The sequence below is a fragment of the Fragaria vesca genome, linkage group LG1 (assembly GCF_000184155.1).
Source record: "Fragaria vesca subsp. vesca linkage group LG1, FraVesHawaii_1.0, whole genome shotgun sequence".
Classification (NCBI taxonomy): domain Eukaryota; kingdom Viridiplantae; phylum Streptophyta; class Magnoliopsida; order Rosales; family Rosaceae; genus Fragaria; species Fragaria vesca.
In genome coordinates this window covers 6,973,987-6,993,210 of record NC_020491.1, presented here as the reverse complement: position 1 = coordinate 6,993,210, position 19,224 = coordinate 6,973,987, and the positions used below count along the sequence as shown (strand labels likewise).

Here is a 19,224-nt window from a genome sequence, read left to right as displayed (position 1 = left end):
ATTATTGTTTCAGGTAACGAATAGATGCTTGGGGAATGGGATGAACCTACTAAATAAAAGAATGTTTTCTGTTGCTATTTTGAGAATAAATGTAATGTTTTATATACTCTTGCTAAAACTTTCGTATTGTAAAATATTTGGTATTGTAAATTATTAATGCTTTCCCTTTCTAATAAAAGTATTATTCAGACATATATATTTCTTCTTCTAATAAATTATTTGAGAAAATTTTATTTGTTTCAACTCATGTCGCAAATTCGGGCACCATATTTCCATATAATAATGGTCTCGGTTTGGGGGCGTGACACAGAGCAACCAAATAAAAAGAAAACGAGAACGTAAGAGAGCTCCTGGGAGCTTGAAAGGAAAAAGGTTGTTAAGGCGTGAGGCTTTAGCGTCTAGAGGTTCAACTATGTTGAAAGTTGTATTGTATTTTTGTTGAGTTGTTGAGTGTGTAGAGAGAGTATCCTCAAACTCCCTTATATAGAGGTATTTTAGGGCCATAGGTATTAGCTCAAAGCATGTCAAAGACTTGTATAAGTCTTCAACGTTGAGACATTGTAGGCAACATAATTGATGCCTCTTGATGATATGATCATATTCTAGACTATAGGATAGCCCGCGAATACTTGATGGAGACTTGGAAACCTTCTGGACGTGTAATCCTAGATGTGCACGTACCTATACTCATGCAATTAAGGAATAACATTCAAATGCACATGCACGGAGCAATTAAGGATAAGTGTTGGCTCCCTTCTTCAATTAAACATTAAATCAGCTCGCGCCTCTTTGGTCTCCTCTTCTTAGGCGAACTCCTCTCCGCCATGCACACACTGGACCTCATGTATCTATGTTGCACATATGATCATTCCTTATTAAACAACAATTAAGGATAAGTATTGCTTCCATGTCCCGCTCTACAACATCTAAGTGCAACATATCCTTGTCCCTCCCACATGCAACTACTTTCTCGCACGCATGCATATGTCTTCTATGCGAAGTCCACGTCCAAGACTCCCTCTCTTATGTGAAGTCCTCCACTTCAAATCCAAGAAGATCTCCTCGCATACAAACTTTGTCCAGTACGCATGGAAACTTCAGTCCTTGTGTGCGAAGGCTTCTACACAGCTCGCATGCTAGTTTCTTCGCATGCAAACTCCTAGACTCACACGAACTTTACCAACTAGCTCGCATGCTTTTGTTAGTGGGCCATCACTAATAAACCCAATATTTCGGGCTCGTCGGTGTGGACCATGAATTTAATTAATATTCACTTTAGACAATTACTATCCAGTAAAATATTAATTTAGGTGTAAACAATTAATACATGAACCTTTGAAGAAATTCCAGAAATCACTCACCAAATTATCGACAAGAGTCCTCGTATTTATCTTTATCACAAACTGGGCTTGCCCCCCTCCCCTCTTCCCCCTCCCTCCCTCTCTCACACTTTCTCTCTGCTTTTGTTTCCCTTCGATCTCATCCATTCCTCTCCCCTCTCCTCTTCTTTCTTTCGTTGCCTTCTTCGTTCTCCCTCACTTTTCCTTTCCGTCTTTGTTGGTATAAGAATTGTTGGCTATCCCTTTATGATCAAAACACAATGATACATGCTACATTGTGTAGCCTGGTTACACGGACTGCTCAAGTGAAGAATGAAGAACTTGACAGATCTCATGTGCATCAGGTAGTTCATGCCTGTGCATCACATTCATTCACTAAGGATGGCAACTCTGCTTGCCATCCAGATGAGATAGATACCCCTGTTGTATCTATCATATCTGTTGGTTCTGACCATGTGCATATTCAAATGTATTTGCTTCAGTTTTTAAGTGTTTGAATTTCAAATCCTTTTAGGAAAACATTTGTCTATTCGTACTTGAGCTCCAAGTCAGTCTAGGGTAGTGTGGCAAACCAACCCGTGACCACATGACTTGAGCCTCACTTGACCAGCTGGGTTTTGTGATGCACAAACCAAAGTCAGCAGCTAGCCCATGTGATACACCGCCCAAACTATCAATTGTCCTAAGTGTCATCTTAGGAAAAGTGGTTTTGCAGAGTCTTTTTGCTTGTCTAAAACTAATATAGTTTTCGAAAACCATTTGTCTTATTCTTTTGGCTTCATTCTCTCTTAGGAAAGTCTATCTCAGCTTTTGTTTTGTGAGTGGAAAGATCCCTATGATCCTATATGTCCTAGTTTTTCATACTAAAAGAACCTTTGTTGATGTGGCTAACGTGTTTGCTTCTTCATAGTTGTGCACTTGGCCTATAAATAGAGAGCAAGACCTCTTTTGCTCTTTGGTTGTTGAAAATAGTCTTGTTTGTTTTTCGCCATTGAGTCTAGCATTTTGCTAACTGCTCATTTATCTCTAAGTCTTCCTTGTGACTGTCAATCTTAGAGCTGAACACCCAAACTTTTTCAAACTCATATCATTATGCATTTGCATAACTTGAGGTCTGTCTAGGTGATGCAACAACCCGGCGAAACTGTCTTTGAGAATTAGCTAAAGGTGTTAGTTGAATTCTGCTTAGAAGCTTAGAATATTGCTATGTGTAAAACACTTGAGTGACAAGAGAGCAAGTTCAGTTAAGTGCTAGTAGTTAGACTAGGCAGTATGGCTAGGTGTTGTGTCATCCTCTGAGTTGTGAGGCTTGTAAGAAGTGTCTTTACAATAGTGGAAAAATTTGTCTCTTAAGAGTCAGAGACATGCAGTTTTTCTCCCTAATTACAGAGTTTCTGCGAGTAAAAACGTACTGGTGTTATATCTTTTACTTTCAGTACTTGCATTTTTATTTACATAACTTAATCTCACAGCAAACATGATAGCACAATCTTTACTATCCTTGTGTGCGGGATAAAGCAAAAAGTTGTCATGGCCTATTCATCCCCCCTCTATGACCTTCAGTCTCCCTTTTTCTTTTCTTCTTCTCGTCCCATTTCCTTCTCCACCAGCCAACATTCTTATCTCTTCACTTGAAACAAAGCAAAAATAAAACAGAAAACTTAATACATATATGGGTGTGTGTGTGGAAAATCAAACTAGAAAAGAAAAGAAAGACACCGTAATAATAAAATAAATAAAATATAAAAAAATTCAGTCTAGCTCAAGGACAATAATTCAAACAAACTGCAAAATCAGTCAATCAGATGTGGGTTATCTCGTGTGTGATCTCTTAGGGCTGTGTTGCAATAAATTGCAAAAACAATCATAGATTGATCAAACTATGTCATTAAAAAACGAAAAGAGATCTACATTTGTGTGCTGTTGTTCATCACCAAGGGATAAAAACTTACTATACAGATAAAAATGCATTGCAGTTTGAAAACTTGAAAAGCTCTCAGAGTATTCTGAATTTCCAGATCAAGCCATGGTGCTTGATCAACTTTTGGATGAAAGGTTTCATAACAAGCAATATCAAGGACATAACAATTCACTATCAGTAAAATAAAGACCTCGTTTGCCTTATCCATTTCTCATTCAGACAATATTTATCAATCAGCATATTGGATTGTTGCCTCACCAAGGGATGAGAGCCTCTTGTGTCATCCTTATTTTGAAGAGTATCCAAAAGCATTGCCCCAACATGGGATCAGAGCCTCTGATGTCATCCTTATTTAGAAAAGTATCCAAAAGTAATGTCAAAGTTGTTAGTTATGGCATCAAATAAAATTCCATGACCTGCCAATTCATGAAACAACCTTGGGGGCTTGTCCATATTGACCTATATCACACTATATGGCACATACCAATAATCAAAGGACTAAACAATTTTAATTTAATAGTGCAAGGATCAGGCTTTACCTCTATCAATCATTTCTTGCACAAAATAGGTCTCTACTACTTCCCTTCCTTGCATAAAGCATCAAAATCACCATCAAAATTGCTTGGATTAGTGCTGTTGATATTTCTTCTCCAACCGTTTGAGCTGATCATCCATGAAGGTGATGATTCCCTTCAGACGTAAAGCACTGTATAGATGGCCTGTGAAATTGTAGCGTGTATCCTCACCTCTAAAACTCAGAAAGACATGGTACTGCCATGGACGGGTGGAAGAAGATGGAGAAAATGATCACCATGGGAAAAGCTGTGAGATCACAGGAGAGACTCTTTCATAGTCTCTGGAGTTTGGAGAAGAAAGAGGCAGAGTTGGAATATATGATTCTCAAAGCCACTAATAAAACAAATTATGGTGCTGACGAGAGGAAGTCAATTTCGTCGGTTATGTTATCACAATCATTGGATTATAATATGCACAAATGCTGCATTTCCACACGTACTGAACAAGAGAGAAGTAGTTGACAAATGAAAAAAAAAAAAAACTAAGAAAAAGTTAACATGCATATCAGAGTCCTGAATGAAAGCAAAAGTGTATAAAATGTCAACCAATCATACCAACCACTGCAGAACATGAAAAGGCATCAAGGCTTGAGGTGTATCTTTTCTCGTTGAAGTGTAATTGAGATCAAATAGAACACCGAGTTGATAGAATGATAGGATAAAGAGTGATGATCGAGATTAACATTACTGGAACTAGGATAGTGTTCTAGGAGTTGTAGAAATCTTCTGTATGGAGCCAAAATACGTGAAAAATATAATAGAAGGTTATCCATTTTTATCCAATTATGGATTAGTAAGAGTTTGTGGTATAGTTAAGTCAGGAATTCATCACTGAATATTTGGTAGAGTCTGGATAGTAAACTACGCGTAATTGTGTTTAGTTCAGAGTTTAAGACCATTTAGCACTTGAAGTCGATTGAGGGAGCCAGAAGAGTGAGAAGACGGTATTTGATGAAAAGTCTAATAGAAGTTCATTATCCAATTGTGGATAATTAGATCATTTTCAGAAATCAGGAAGTGTTAGGTCTTTGCTTTCTAATTGGACTTCTATTGGACTCTCAGCTCTCTGGTTATGTCGTTGGCCCATCGGCCCCATCTGGCTTCGTTTGCCTATTTCACATTTTAATAGCAACTAAACATTTTCACAAGGAGATAAAACGTTGTTATTGCATACGCAAAGTTAATAATTTGTACGTACTTGGATGGGTAGCTGCCCACTATAGCTCTTTTATTTGATGATGTAAATTCAGGTTATTCGAGAGGGTTTTTCTTTTAGTGTTTGTTTGTTTCGTATAAAAAAAAAAGTTAATAATTTGTAAATACTTGTGTTCTTCACATCTTGAATGATAGACAATCCGCAAAAGCAACTGTAGTAGTGCATGCCCTTGTTTCAAGAGGAGAATGACAGGTTATTCACATTTTGTTTGATGGTGATAGGTCATAGGTGGATTAAAAGCTAAGCGAATGGTAATTGTTAGATTCCTTGGGAATAAGCTAGAAATGTCTCATAAGTTACCCATACTATGTGATAGTATCGAACGATGACAAATTTACTTGAAATTGTTATTCAAGGAGATACATTAGTGGGTGACGCTCTATTATATAATATGACTTTTGTAAGAGCATTTTTCGCAATGTTAGTCATTTTTTAGTTAAATTTTAGTCAAATTAGCTAAAATGTTATTTTGGCTAGCCATTTTAGAAATGCGGCTACATCAATTCTCTCTATTTTAACTAGCATTACATCAACATTATTCTTCAAATAAAGATTAAATACATCAATTCTCTCTATTTTAACTAGCATTAATCAACATTATTCTTCAAATAAAGATTAAATAGTTTAAATATATTTATATATCATGTAAAATATCTTACAAAGAATGTATTAAATTATAGCTAGTCTCATCTGAGTCATCTCGCTCTCTATATTTAGCTAGCGAGATAGCTAAAAGTCATAATAGCTAAAAGTCATAATAGCTAAACTTTGGCTAGTCTGCTGGAGCACCGAAAATATCAAAAAAAACTAAACACACTCTCTAAAATAAAAAGTATACTAAAGTTGCTCTAAACAGCAAGAAATTGAGTAGACAAGAGAGTACTAGCCACAGGTCAGGTATCCCTACAATGACAAACACCAAGATCGCTTTCTAAACTCCGCCCCCACTAAAGTAAATAAGTAAAACCAACTAGAAAACCGCCCCTTGTTTCAAAGACAAAATTGTTCTCACATTTTCAGGTGATAGTGATAGGAAAATTTAAAGCAAAGTAAATGGTAATTCTTAGATTTCATAAACTTAAACTAGAAATGCCTCATGAAGTTAGTAAGTTAACCATACTTTGTGGAAGTATCGATGATGACAAATTTACTAATAACCTTTAATTAAGGAGGTACATCGGTGGGTGAGATTTAGACCAAATGAATTCAAACCAATCAAAGTATGTGTAAATCTCATATTAAACAAGATAGTACTAGCCACAAGCCGAGTCTCCCTACCAAGACAAAATCTAAGATCACTTTCAAACCACGCATTAAAGTAAAAGAGTAAAATGAAGCCTCAAAATCATACATAAAGATGAAAAACCCCTAATTGGTCTAAATAATTGAGGTTGATACTTGATGGCTACGTATACTAGTTTTCTATTTTTTATTTTTTATTTTTTCAATATTTATGTAACTTAATTAATTTTGTTGCTTGTAAATTGAATAATTGAAAATGTTGTCGCTATCTTGACGCCTTCTCCACCGCACACTATGATTCCCTTCTGGGAGGAGGTCACAGTCTTTGGAGTGGACTCCTCCGCCTACAGCTACTTCACCTTCACGTGGGCTCTCATGCATCCACCCAATCACGTTTCGCCACGTTTGAATTTATGGCCCCGTGTGGTTTATGGTTGTTTGGACCTTTCTTGAAAGAATGAAATGATTGTTTGGGCCGACGGGTAACCGATGCAATAGGCAAATGACCACAATGTCCTCTCGTGTTAATGGTACAAATATTCCTCTATGAGGAAAAGAAAAAAGTACATGGTATTACCCGTCTAGTACAAGTGGATTTTTCTTGTTTTGATGGTTTAGTACCATTGGAACATCTCTAAAACGATGGATTAGTTCAACTGAATTAGGTATGAGATGTATGCATATAATTACCTAAATAAGTTAGCGCCTCCGACCCTCCAATCAATGAATATAATTACATAGTACATGACAAACTTGAAGAGAATTATTGATTTGTATTAAAAGAAAACTTCAAATTAACTACGATAAAATCCTTAAGGTATTCAAAATAATGACATTGATGTCACTTTATATTGATTGAAAAACAAATAAAATCGTATCCAACATCGAGTAAGCATAAATAAATATATAGTTACGTGAGTTTTTAGAAGTATATCTATTTTATGTTTTTAAATTCAATTATTCATATTATATTTTAAATGTTGTACGTCTTTTATTCTATTTACTATTTTATAGACTTTCCTTGATACATCTTACTGTCATAATAATGACAATCAAATATGTCTATTTAAGCGGAAAGGATTGTATGAACACCATGATGGATTGCACGAATCCGATCAAATCCATAATTAACACAACTTAGAATAATGGGAGTTAACAAAAAAGGGTAAGATCATCATGAAAAGTTGCAAAACATAAGTGGAGAATAAAGAAAAAATGTGTACTTTGTCGCCTTTGATGGGAATATCATCATGAAGGGCATTCTCGTCATTTCTTAGTTGGTAACAACAACCCAAGGCCTGCATCGTGTTCAGTGCCCTATATGGGCCCCACACAACCCTACGTGGGCTCTCCAAACTTTGAGTGGTTTTTCTAATAATTTCTCTTCGCCCCCTGGATCTCTCACACGTGCCAGCAATCCATCGGCGCTCCTGCCATAAAGGAATCTTAGAGTGGGCCCCAGTGACCCAAGAAAAGGACATCTTCCCTGATTAATAAGGCCTCTCTTGACAAATGACCTTTATTTGGAATCAATTTCTCTCTTTTTTTTCTTTTTTTATTTGGAATAAATTTCTATCAATTAAAAATCCCAATAGTAAATCAATGAATGAATCATTGAAGATTTTATTTTTAGTTATTTTTTTTTCTCCAAAAAAAAAAAATGATTGATGCTTGGAAACAATCATCACCCATATAATTCCAAACCAAACCATGGGCTAAGTCCACCCACTCCATAAATTGGTGAGCCTAACATAGATTGTGTGCAAACCTTAAGAACACCACCCAAACATTCCCAACATCCATCTCCAACATTTCCCATTTTGCTTCCTCTTCTTGTGTTTCATATTTCATAAACACTAAAGCTTTTTTTCATGTTGAAGTTGGGAAAGAAGCCTCTCCCAATGATCGGAAAACTCTCGGAAATGTTGGTTTCCGGCAACCGTGCCGGGTTTCTCGACGTGGGGTCGAGCCCTAGAGGGCCACTAGACCTAAAGATCCAGTCTCCTGCCCCAAGTCCTAGAGTGTTGAAGAACTATGATGATGGTGGTGTTGGCTTGGGAATAGTAGCTGCCTTGGAAAAGTCGAGTCATAATAATGGACGTGCAAAGTATGCTGTTTGTAGTCACAGTTCCAACCGGTCCGACCCAATTCCGGTTAGCTCCGGTCAGAAATCTGATGAGGGTCTTCATGAACTTGAGGAAGAAGATAGTGAGGAGAATTATACCTTTGTGACTTGTCATGGAAGAAACAAGTCCATCACTAAGGTATACTATGATGGAGGTGATTGTAGAAAGATTACCGAGCACCATGTCAGTTCTGCTACATGTCATGTTAACCATAATCTTAACCAGAACCATAAACAAAAACAAGCTCCTGTGTATCCCACATCGGATTTTCTCAGCTCATGCCATTTGTGCAGCAAGAAGCTTGATGGTTTAGATATATACATGTACAGGTACAATCATTTTTCTTTGTTCATGGTTAATATAGTATGATTAGCTTATTGTTTTCTAAAATATGGTGATATGTTTTTATTTTTGATCATGTGGTTAATTTTGTGGGTTTTGGTTTTATAGGGGAGACAAGGCATTTTGTAGCACAGAGTGTAGAGCCACACAGATCATGAACGATGAGCGAAAAGAACAGTGCAGATCAGAAGCTTCAAGAAGGTCTGCAGATGTTTCAAGCTCGCCTTATTCGAGAGATCAGATCTTCTTCTGTACTGCTATTCTTGCGATTTAGCAGCAAACCAGTATCCAACAATTAAAGGTAGCAGTCGAGTACATAGACGGCTAATACTATCTATACAAATTAAATGAGAGCTTATCAATTTGATCAGCTTTTATGTGACCCAATCGACAAGAACATAAGAAAACTGGGGAAATTTTGATGTATCAGATCGATGACATTACAAGAAGTGATGACAACTTAACATTTTTGAATAAAAGGGTAAAGTTCATACTTCGATTTCGGTTTTCAGTTGTATTGTACTAGGTACATGTAGTTATAAAGAATTGTGATGCTAGTCCAGCAGATGCATGAGAATCTGGCATTGAGCTATTAGCAGCTGCTAGTGTAACATTATTCCTTTGATAGTTATATATCCAGAAATATTTCCATTTTTAGGAGATAATGTATATGAGGTGAAGGTAAGCAAGCTGCTTGTTGAGGAAAGGAATGAAGATTTATATTACAATTGAGAAGAGGGTAGCTACTGTTTAGTGTTGCATGTAGCACCTATTGATGATTGAATTAGATAGTAATCAAGAGCAGACTGCACTTTCCAATTGGTGGTCTCCAAAAAATGGAAAAGAACTATACTTCATGCATCTACCTATACTAAAGCTATTCACCGAGAGTGACATCAATACCAAACACAGCTTATTAGACACAAGCAGCTGCGAAAATCTGCCACAGATCAACCACCAGTGAGTCGAAAAAGGCTAAACGTATAAAAAGAAAATAATCAAAATATAACTCAATAGGTGGAGAAATTCAGAACTATCATAACTTATTAAATAAGAAAGTTGTAGATAAACAAGTCTATTTCAAAACCCCCAGAAGTAAAACAGAAAAACAAACTAGTCATACAAACAGCAGCCGTAAGTTGACAATAGAGGTACAGCAATCTAAAAACTAAAAGAGAAAGAAACTTAAAAATGTTTACAAATCCTAAAGGTTCTTGAACACTTCATTGAATTTATTCTTCATTGCTTGAGCTAACGGGGTTCTCCAACTCTATTTTTACTACTGGTAGTACATGAGCTGCTGGGATGTTGCTATATTCTGGTAGCCACCGTCGTATATCGCCTGACTAGCTCCAGCATTCAGACCATGCTGACCCTGGGGAAGCATGAGGCCTTGTGGACCGCCCATTTTACTATATGCCATTTGTCGTTCATATGCTGCAAGGTCCGCCGCTGAAAAACCCGGCATATAAGCTGCAGCTGGTGGAGCTAGAGGGCTGGAGACAGTTCCTGGTGGAGTAGGCTTGCTACCCCATGAACACTGTCAAGAAAAAGAATAATATTGGATGGTGAAGCCAATGACCATTTCACGATAATCATAATACACCTATCTATCTATGTGCACATGTATTATACTAAAAGGCATCCTCAAAAAGAACTAAGATATTGGTGATATTAAAATTTCCCAACAAGATTCTACCTTTATTGCTTTTCCACACAAAAACCTAGCATTCCCCATCTGGATAGCTGCAGCTGCTTCAGAATGTGTACTGTATCTCACAAACCCAAAACCTTTATCACGTTGCACCCTAACATCTTCAATAGTTCCAGCACCAAGGAGATGGAAATGACGATGGAGTTCAGTTTGAGTAACCTACAGATTGATTTTAGATTAGATTAAAAAATCTAATGAAAGTGGTTCATATGCGGTTTTATCAGTGACTAGGCCGAATAACCAAATAAATCCAAATTGTAGTGCAAAAACATTGTTGCAAACTCACAACAGATGACAGGACATTCAATGACCCCAAAACCAAATGACAAAGAATGAACTGACACTCTGACAGTAACACTATATGACCCACTCAATTCAGCAGATTATCTCTATACTCAAATGACAGCTGCAGACATATCTAACATGCAATACCCTTTCTTCATAAAGTAAATGCACACCATTCCTTATTTTGTTGCCTCCGAAAACAACCCATAGTATTGCATCAAAACAATGCGATAATACAGAAAAAGGACTAATGGATTGTTATACATGATAAAATACTAGTGTGAGGAGCTGATATCAGTTTTTCAAAGGAGTTGATTTCTATAAACTTTATTTGCCCATATTAACAGCAATTTGAATCTAACATTTTTGACCTTATGTGGATGAAAAAACTTATCCTTTCTAATAACAAAACAACTCAGCTATCCTAATCCTATATAGCCACAGACAAGGAAATGATAGTTGGTAAAACAGATACTTGATAGTTGATAACTACCTACCATTTAGGTTGACAAAGCACCAAAAATTGCAATACTAAAAGTTAAAATAGCAAGACTTGCCTCAGGAGCCAGATTGCCAACATAAACGGTGGTATACTGAGGATTATTCTCTGGAGCATCTTCATTAGGCTTCTCCTGACCATCTTCTGCAAGGGGCAAAAACCATGATCAATATAAGATGGGAAACATAAAGTAAGTAAATATCATATATAAAGCATCACCAGTCAATTTCAAGGATCAACAGACAATTTGACACCCCAAAACATAACCTCGTGAAGGAAATATATGGTACAGAACCCATCACCAGTCAACACGAAAAGGAAACCCCGAAATGGAAGAATAAACAATGCAAACAAAAATGAATTCAATTTTACAACTGCATAAGAAACAACAAAGATCTGTAGCTTTAACAGAGAGACAAACCTGATGTTCCATTTGTCAGCTCTACAACACTTTTAGAATCAGAACTCTGTTTATCATCATTTGAAGTAGCACCTTTCGTAGCCCAGTTGCACCGAATTTGCCTACTTGCAAGCCACTTTCCTGAAATATCAACCAACACTTAGAGAGGCTAGAAACCAACTGCAACAGCTATAAAGAAGCAAAACAACTCCTTAATTATAAAGGAAACAAGTTTCATCCAAGGAATTTCTTTGTCTTACCATTTAAGTCATTTATAGCACTTTGAGCATCCTGAACCAGGAAGAGAAGATACACCAACATATTCAGTGTAGAAAGGAGAAAGGTAACCTAAGTAAAAAAAAACAAAAAACAAAAAAAAGTATGCTAAAACAATTTCAGTACCTGCTGATTCCGGAACGAAACAAATCCAAAACCCCTTGAGCGCCCACTCTTTGGATCCCACATAACCCTTGCATCTCTGTGACCAGAATACCAGATATCAAGCCCAGTCAAGTTATTCTAAAGTCTGAATGTGCTTCAAATAGAAAGCTCCAAGAATATAATACAAATATCCCAGAAAATCAAGAGTCAACAGAGTTATAGAAAATACGGAAATGGTGCTTACGAGCAACTGGGGTAAGCAGAAAAGCATGCAAACAATGTAGCATCGGTAACCTCAGCGCTAAGATCACCAACAAAAATATTAAAATGACCTACATTACAACATGAAATAGCATGAGCAATTAAACTTTTAAAAAAGCTGAAAAACCAAAACATCATTATAAACACACAGAAGCATATACAAACCTGAAGTATCCTCCCTCTGACTACTTTGATATGCCCAATTAACTTTAATTGGCTGTCCAAACCTGAACAAACAACAAACTGAGACAAAGAATACAAAAAGACAAAAGAAAAAAAAGTTGATTATGTTGAGATTTCTACTTACAGATGCCTGCCATTGAGAGAAACAATAGCAAGGGCAGCTGATCGGCGATCATAGTAATCAACAAATCCATAGGATGACTGAATATAGAAGACATTGGAGATGACAAGTTAGCAGGTTTCCAAAAGAGAAACTAAAAGCTCTCTAATTTCTGAAACTCATATGCTACATATGTAGCCACAATATATGCCTGTCATAAACCAAACAAATGGAATTTCACCATATCCTACAGTAATATGAATTTCCCCAACCCTTGAAAGCATATGAAATAGGTACAACCGTACAACAAAACATCCCACCTTATCTTTCCTTATGAGCTTGCATCCCTCAAGTGGGCCAGTACTGGCAAAAACTTCTTGAAGAAGGGTTTCAGTAACCTGTGGATGAATATTTCCAACATACCTGCATTTACCGATAAAAAGAAAACCATTATACCAAACAATTTTATAAAAAGACTTATTGCAGCCTATCTAGCGCATAAATGAAGCAGATATTCAAGGAGTCGTGACATTCCCAAACACACAGACATGTACATAGTACATACATGTAGCAAAAAAGCGAAGTGTGCATTTAGGATATGCATATGAATATTATCAGCTAAACTGCGTCGCATCAATATTGTTACAAATTATTGTTTCAGGCAAGAAAACAAACTATGTTTACCCAACTAATACCCCTATATGTGATGTATAATATTATATAATTTATAAACACGCCTAAAAATGGAAAAAAGAAAGAAAAAAAAAATCTATATAACACTCACACACTGCGGCATGTACTTGAATCAAACCCGGGAGGCAGATTTCCACTCAAGATAGGCTCTATCTGCAAAATAAAAATGTAAAAAAACTAGCAAACGAAAAGAAAAAAAAGAAGGAAAAGAAAAACCTAAAAGTAATAAACTTACATTCCTCTCAACACACACAGATGCACAATCAAACAATACATTAAAAAACCATCAGGATTCTCCAACTATCCCAACAGACTCGTAAAACATACTTATCCATACCATAAAGAGCCCAAACCACATCCTCGGATGAATTTTATCATTTTTTTTCTCAAACACATCTATATTCTATTTATGTTAATATTCTCTATAAGTCAATAATATGTTTAAATTAAGCTTCAAAATATCAGATTGTTAATCGTCTCAATGTCGTACTCTTCCTTTTGATAATGTCATAATTTGTCAAATTCACAAAGCATAAAACAACCCAAGGCCCCAAGCTATACGATTGCGAGTAGCTGAACTTGATATACTTACGGAATTAAACAAAATACTCCGATAGGCATATAAACAAATACCAATACAACAATTACGAAACAATATATACAGATTCCAAATCTACACAATTGCGAAGAATCAAACCGAAAATCAACCGAAGAGCGATAAGAACCCACCTGAGGCGGGGCTAAGAGAGCAGGGTGGTGTTGATAAAGCGACTGCTGCATCATGGCTTGTTGCTGCTGCTGTTGCATCCTCTACCGGCACACAACGCCGGAATCAAATCCGTACGGAATTAAGGGTTAGGGTTTCGGTGAATAGATGGAAACGGAGTAAAGGAAGAGAGAAAATAAAAGGAAAAATAAAACAAAAAAGAAAAAGAAAAACCCTCGCGAAGAGGAGGGAAAGAAGGAAGGGAAAAGCAGAAGAGGCGAATTGAAAAATTAGAGAGATGAGAGTGAGGAAAGGAAGTCTATGCCATTTATATATATCCTCATCTTAATTCAGATTATTTATTTGTTCATTCCTTTTTGGGGTCTGAAACCAAACGAGGTACAACTTGGGCCAAAACCCACACAAACCCAACCAATATCCTATTTGGAAAGGCATGCAGGTCTAAATGTAATGAGAGCGTGTTTACTTATTTGGAATGAATCGTTTAAGACTACGATGAATGATCCAGAGTTCCAGACCATCAAATTAGTTCATCAATACCGATTCTGAAATGTCTCAAAATCTAAGAAACGGGTGTTTGCTTATTTGGAATGGGAATGAGACTATCGGTGAAAAAAAGAAAAGAAATGGCTCCTCGAGGTGAGTCTGTCAAATGGAAACATGAATACATTGTGATTCAGAATGTGTTACATAAGTAAATAAGAAAGGGTGTTTCCATCAGAAAGTCTGGTTAATTCTTCCAGTGATTTCTACTAATGACAGGTTTACATTATTGGTATGCTTATTGCCATGCAATTCGTGTGCTTTTGAAGACCTATGCATGCATCGTGGTATTTGACTATTTGTTTCTAAGTTCTGTGTTCAATGTGAGGTCCGGAAAATCCTCATTTTTATTAGTTCCTATCTAATAAAAAGGACATGTTTACCTAATACTACGATGAAAGTCTGAACATAGCAACAGAAATTGACACCCCCAGTCCCACTACCAATTTGTTGTGAAACATGTCACCAAGTATTAGGTTTTAACCTCATGAAAGGAAGTTAATTCCCTAAACTTGAGCCAAGCCTTCTCCCACACGACACACATATTTCACAGAGGAGGTAGCAGGGTAGGAGGACTCATCCTTGACCATGATGACAAGCTTATAGTTTAGTCCCGCTACAACTTGGCTCTCACCTCGAACCACACTCTGAAAAACCAACTATTTTTACAGTCATCATGAACTACAAGTGAGCTATCACTTATATATATGGGTTAAATATTTATGCTTACTTGGGCCTAGTTTAGCACAGTTTCACTTTTAAAAATGTCAGCTTCTATCCGAACTTTTAGATTTTATAGTGTTTGGTAAATAAATAAATAAAACAGCTTTTTTTAAAATTACATGTCACTGGCAGTAGCTTTTAGATACAACCTGAATGTTACTTTTAAAAACAGCTGTCATTAAAAACATTAAAAATTAATAAATTTTATCTTGACAGCACTTTTAAAACTAATATTTATCAAACACAAAACTGTTTTAATTCACAGCTAATTATTTTCGCAGTACAACATCAGCATTTTTTTTTAAAGTCACATCAATACCAAACTAGCCTGTCCTTGATTATTTTGTCAATGTGAGCTCTTAGTCCTTGATTCCTCTAACTATTATACGCCCCTGAAAATTCAAAATCAAAATCAATCAACCAAATTTCTCAAGCAAATTGAAAAACTAATCGCTTCTCTGGACAGTGACGACGAACCTAGAGTTCCTCCTCCATTTCGATGATTACTATTGCAACTGAATCTCGATGAGTAAGCGCAACGCGCGTGAATTAGAGGAGCGGATGCCATTAATTTGTATATGTATAGGTGAAAGATGAAGGAGAAGAAGAAGAGAGAGTGAGAGAATGACGCAATAGGAAAGGTCTAACAAGCAAGGGCAGAACCAGGATTTAAACTTAGGGAGGGCCTGTATATAAAATATTGATCATACAACCGATTACTGTAATATAAGATGGAACACAATAATATAAGCATGTGCGCGGGTGCCTGCATGTGCCTTGGCATGATGGATGCCCACATATGTTGTGGCTTTGGCAAGATGACATGCCCACGGATGCCCGCCCATGGCATGATGGAATGTCCTTGGGTGCCGGCAAGCGCGCCTTGATGTGTCTGCATGCGCGCCCTTGCTAATAAGGTTAAATCCTATAAAAACCTTAGAAAAGATGGAGTGATAACTCTTTTATAGAACTCTGAAATCCACCAAAAAATAAGAAAAAAACTCTTAAGTAATAATATAATAGAATGAGGATACGATTAATGCTTATATAATAGCGACACAAACCATAAGGCAACTAACAACCAAAGCATAAAAACGCATGAGTTAACTATTAACCATGTGATGATTCATCCTCGTGACATATGTAGATACACGCCATGAATCGAAGTTCTTCCATCAACGATATATCATCAACTACAAGTGAGCTATCAATTAGAAATATGGGTTAAATATTTATGCTTACTTAGACAGTTAGACTATTCAACTTTTATTACAAATTGGTGTAAACAGTTGAACTCGCAGTTTCACCATTGCCAAAAAAAAAAAAACCCTAAAAAAAACCTAGCAGTTTCAACTTTCACCTATGACTGTAAAAATCATGCTTACATAGACTGCAGTGATTGCAAACAATCAAAACCACCATAACAAATAAATAGGGTCAAAAAGAAAACCAACCCTACTTGCCTACCACCATCAACATAGCATGTGAGTACCAATGGATAAAACATATCTAGATCTCCGTTCATGCTCACTCATATTAGAGGTGATGCATGTCTCCCTTATTTCCATTGTTGAACAAAACTAATAATGCAAGCCATCGCAGACGTGAACAACGTGACCATATATACGAGAGAAACAGACTTTTCTATGCAAGATTCTCAGTGCTTTGCCAATCTCCCACCAAATCGTTTCCCTACTTATAATATCAAACACATCAAAGTATATGTCTGCCATTATAAAATTCGATTACTTAATTTCACCTACAGTGCATACTTTTCTTCCGACTAAAGCAAAGAAACCTATTCAGGGCAATTTTCCTTGTTCACGTTTGAATCCGCGTGAGTTTAACTTAAACAAGTCCATCTTCTCCAAAATAGTATAAACAAGCCAAACTGTTTTGGCAGAAACCCATTAGTCAAAGGAATAGTATGAGAAAGCTTGGAGTCAAGTTGGACCGTTGAAGTTCATTTTCGGATGCAGAAATGATTGTTCATGTTGGGGTTTTGCAGGAATTGAAATTTGTTTTAGAGATTTTGACGTTTTTGAATTAACTATATTTTGCAGCAAATGGAATACGGGTGAGGATTGCTCGACATCCATAATGAGGACTCCTTTGAATTTGTGACTCAAAATGTCAGCATCTTGGGGAATATTAAGAAGTTTCGTGTGGATTCAACTAACTGAGTTAGCAAACCACTAAAGTAGCAAAGATCTAGTTGCAATAAGAGTAGATGAGGCGGCATGTTGGTCCAGTGGATATATCTCATACGTAAGTAAGATGTTATGATTTCGACTCACAATGACTAGTTATAGCTTATAAGTTGTTTATTCGATAACAAAAATGAAAATGTAGTTGAAGTGTCAGTCAATACATGAATTCTGACACTAATCGTACTTTGATAAATATAGTTTTCATGAAGAATATATACGTAGTTCCTAGTCACACAGTTCCTACAATTGAATCGCATTACATAATAATCGGAGATAATAATAAAGATTAATTTCAGTTTATCTCTCTGAGGTTTGGGGTTAATATCATTTCATTCCCTATAGTTTTAATTTTGAAAATTTACCCCCTAAAGTCTCCAATTTTCATAAATCAGACATAATTGCTAAAATTCCGTATAATTTGAAGATTGTTCTAGGATATTCTCTATGTGTGCCTTGGCCTTATGCCAATAGGATATGTAGTTAGACTAGATCTATGTATTCATATCCTTACCATATTGGTATTGTGTAATTCTCTATATAAAGGGCTCCTATCAATGAATAAGATGACTCTCTTGCTATCTCTTTGTCTCTACACTTTATTCTTCATCACGTTATCATGCACTTTGTTTTAACCCTAGAGCCAATAGCCCACCATTTTTTTCTAAACCCTAAAACCAAAACCCTAAAATCGGGCAGCCTTGTTTTTCCCGATTTCCGACCAAAATTCCGACTGCCCTCTGCCAGAATTTTATATCCCCAGAAAGCTCTTTCCGTCACGGATCCAACGCCGCCGGCCTCACCCTGAGAACCGGCCGGAAAGTCTCCGAACCGGCCGCCGGAAAATTCCAGACCGCCGCCGCTACCGACCACCGGTTCACCACCTTCCCTTGCTCCGATCAACCTGAAATTTTGATAGAAGCTTCCCCATCCAGAGCTGCTCCTCCTGTCAAATTTTCAGCCCCAAATTCGAAGTAAAAGTAGGCGAAACGTTATTTCTCCTCTCGGCAGCCTTTAGAAAGGTATGTTTTGAAACCTTAAACTCTTCCAAGTTCAATAACTCGGGGAGGATAAAATCCTTTCCTCCCTTCTCCATCTCCATTCTATGCTTGGGATTTTGTGTGTGCAGGTACCAAAAATCCCGGAATTTTATTCGCGGGTCAAGAGTATGTTGGATCACTCTTGTTTCTTTGTCCGGGTTGTGTTTGATCAACCCCGACCTTTCACCGGATTGTGTTTGATCAATCCGAGGCCTTTTTCCGAATTGTGTTTGATCAATTCGCGGCTTTTCCGGATTGTGTATGATCAATCCGAATGACAAACCATTAAAAACATCGTTTGTGACCTCTATCGAGTTTCATAACAGCTTGGTTTTGTATGCAAGAGCAATGTAACATTCTGCTCCTTTGAGTTTTGACGTACTAGATGCCTAAGGCGGATCTTCGCTTGGTATCTGTGGAACCTTTCATTGGAAAGGATTAAACCACATGTTTTGACCCCCAGGCTAACAAGCCTAGATGCCGAGATTTCACATCTCATGCGCTCAAAGTCTTTAACGCGCCACATCGACAAAAGCCTTCAATGGCAATCTGTGCAAAAAGTAATGATCACAAAGTACTGTGGAATGCACTCATGAAGCGTTTCTCGAAACGTTCATATAATTTTACTTGTTGAGTTATTAGTCAAGTGGATTGCTTACCACCTTAATTGACTACATATTGTCGATGATCTTTGTGGCATCATGAT

At 36.9% G+C, this 19,224-nt stretch overlaps 2 protein-coding genes across 2 annotated transcripts; one reads left to right on the top strand and one right to left on the bottom strand.

The window, feature by feature from the left end:
- Positions 1-7,995: 7,995 nt before the first annotated feature.
- Positions 7,996-9,425, top strand: LOC101302689. The gene is made up of 2 exons (XM_004287609.1): positions 7,996-8,749; positions 8,871-9,425. Exons 1-2 carry the CDS (start codon positions 8,166-8,168, stop codon positions 9,034-9,036), a joined length of 750 nt encoding a protein of 249 aa, XP_004287657.1. The 5' UTR covers positions 7,996-8,165; the 3' UTR covers positions 9,037-9,425.
- A 345-nt stretch (positions 9,426-9,770) lies between these two features.
- LOC101302390 (nucleolysin TIAR-like) lies at positions 9,771-18,088 on the bottom strand. Its single transcript, XM_004287608.1, has 13 exons — positions 18,077-18,088; positions 14,008-14,088; positions 13,370-13,431; positions 12,906-13,008; positions 12,610-12,686; positions 12,468-12,529; positions 12,286-12,373; positions 12,063-12,138; positions 11,921-11,951; positions 11,682-11,801; positions 11,319-11,404; positions 10,462-10,635; positions 9,771-10,302 (listed from the first exon to the last, which is right to left on the bottom strand). Exons 1-13 carry the CDS (start codon positions 18,086-18,088, stop codon positions 10,042-10,044), a joined length of 1,233 nt encoding a protein of 410 aa, XP_004287656.1. The 3' UTR covers positions 9,771-10,041.
- Between the last annotated feature and the right edge of the window lie 1,136 nt (positions 18,089-19,224).

Coding starts and splice junctions, on each gene's coding strand:
- LOC101302390 (XM_004287608.1), bottom strand. Junction 13,432..14,007: donor CTCTCTTAGCCCCGCCTCAG/GTGGGTTCTTAT, acceptor TTTATTTTGCAG/ATAGAGCCTATCTTGAGTGG. Junction 12,530..12,609: donor TCTCTCAATGGCAGGCATCT/GTAAGTAGAAAT, acceptor TTGTTTGTTCAG/GTTTGGACAGCCAATTAAAG.
- LOC101302689 (XM_004287609.1), top strand. CDS start 8,166: ATGTTGAAGTTGGGAAAGAAGCCTCTCCCAATGATCGGAAAACTCTCG. Junction 8,750..8,870: donor TTAGATATATACATGTACAG/GTACAATCATTT, acceptor TTGGTTTTATAG/GGGAGACAAGGCATTTTGTA.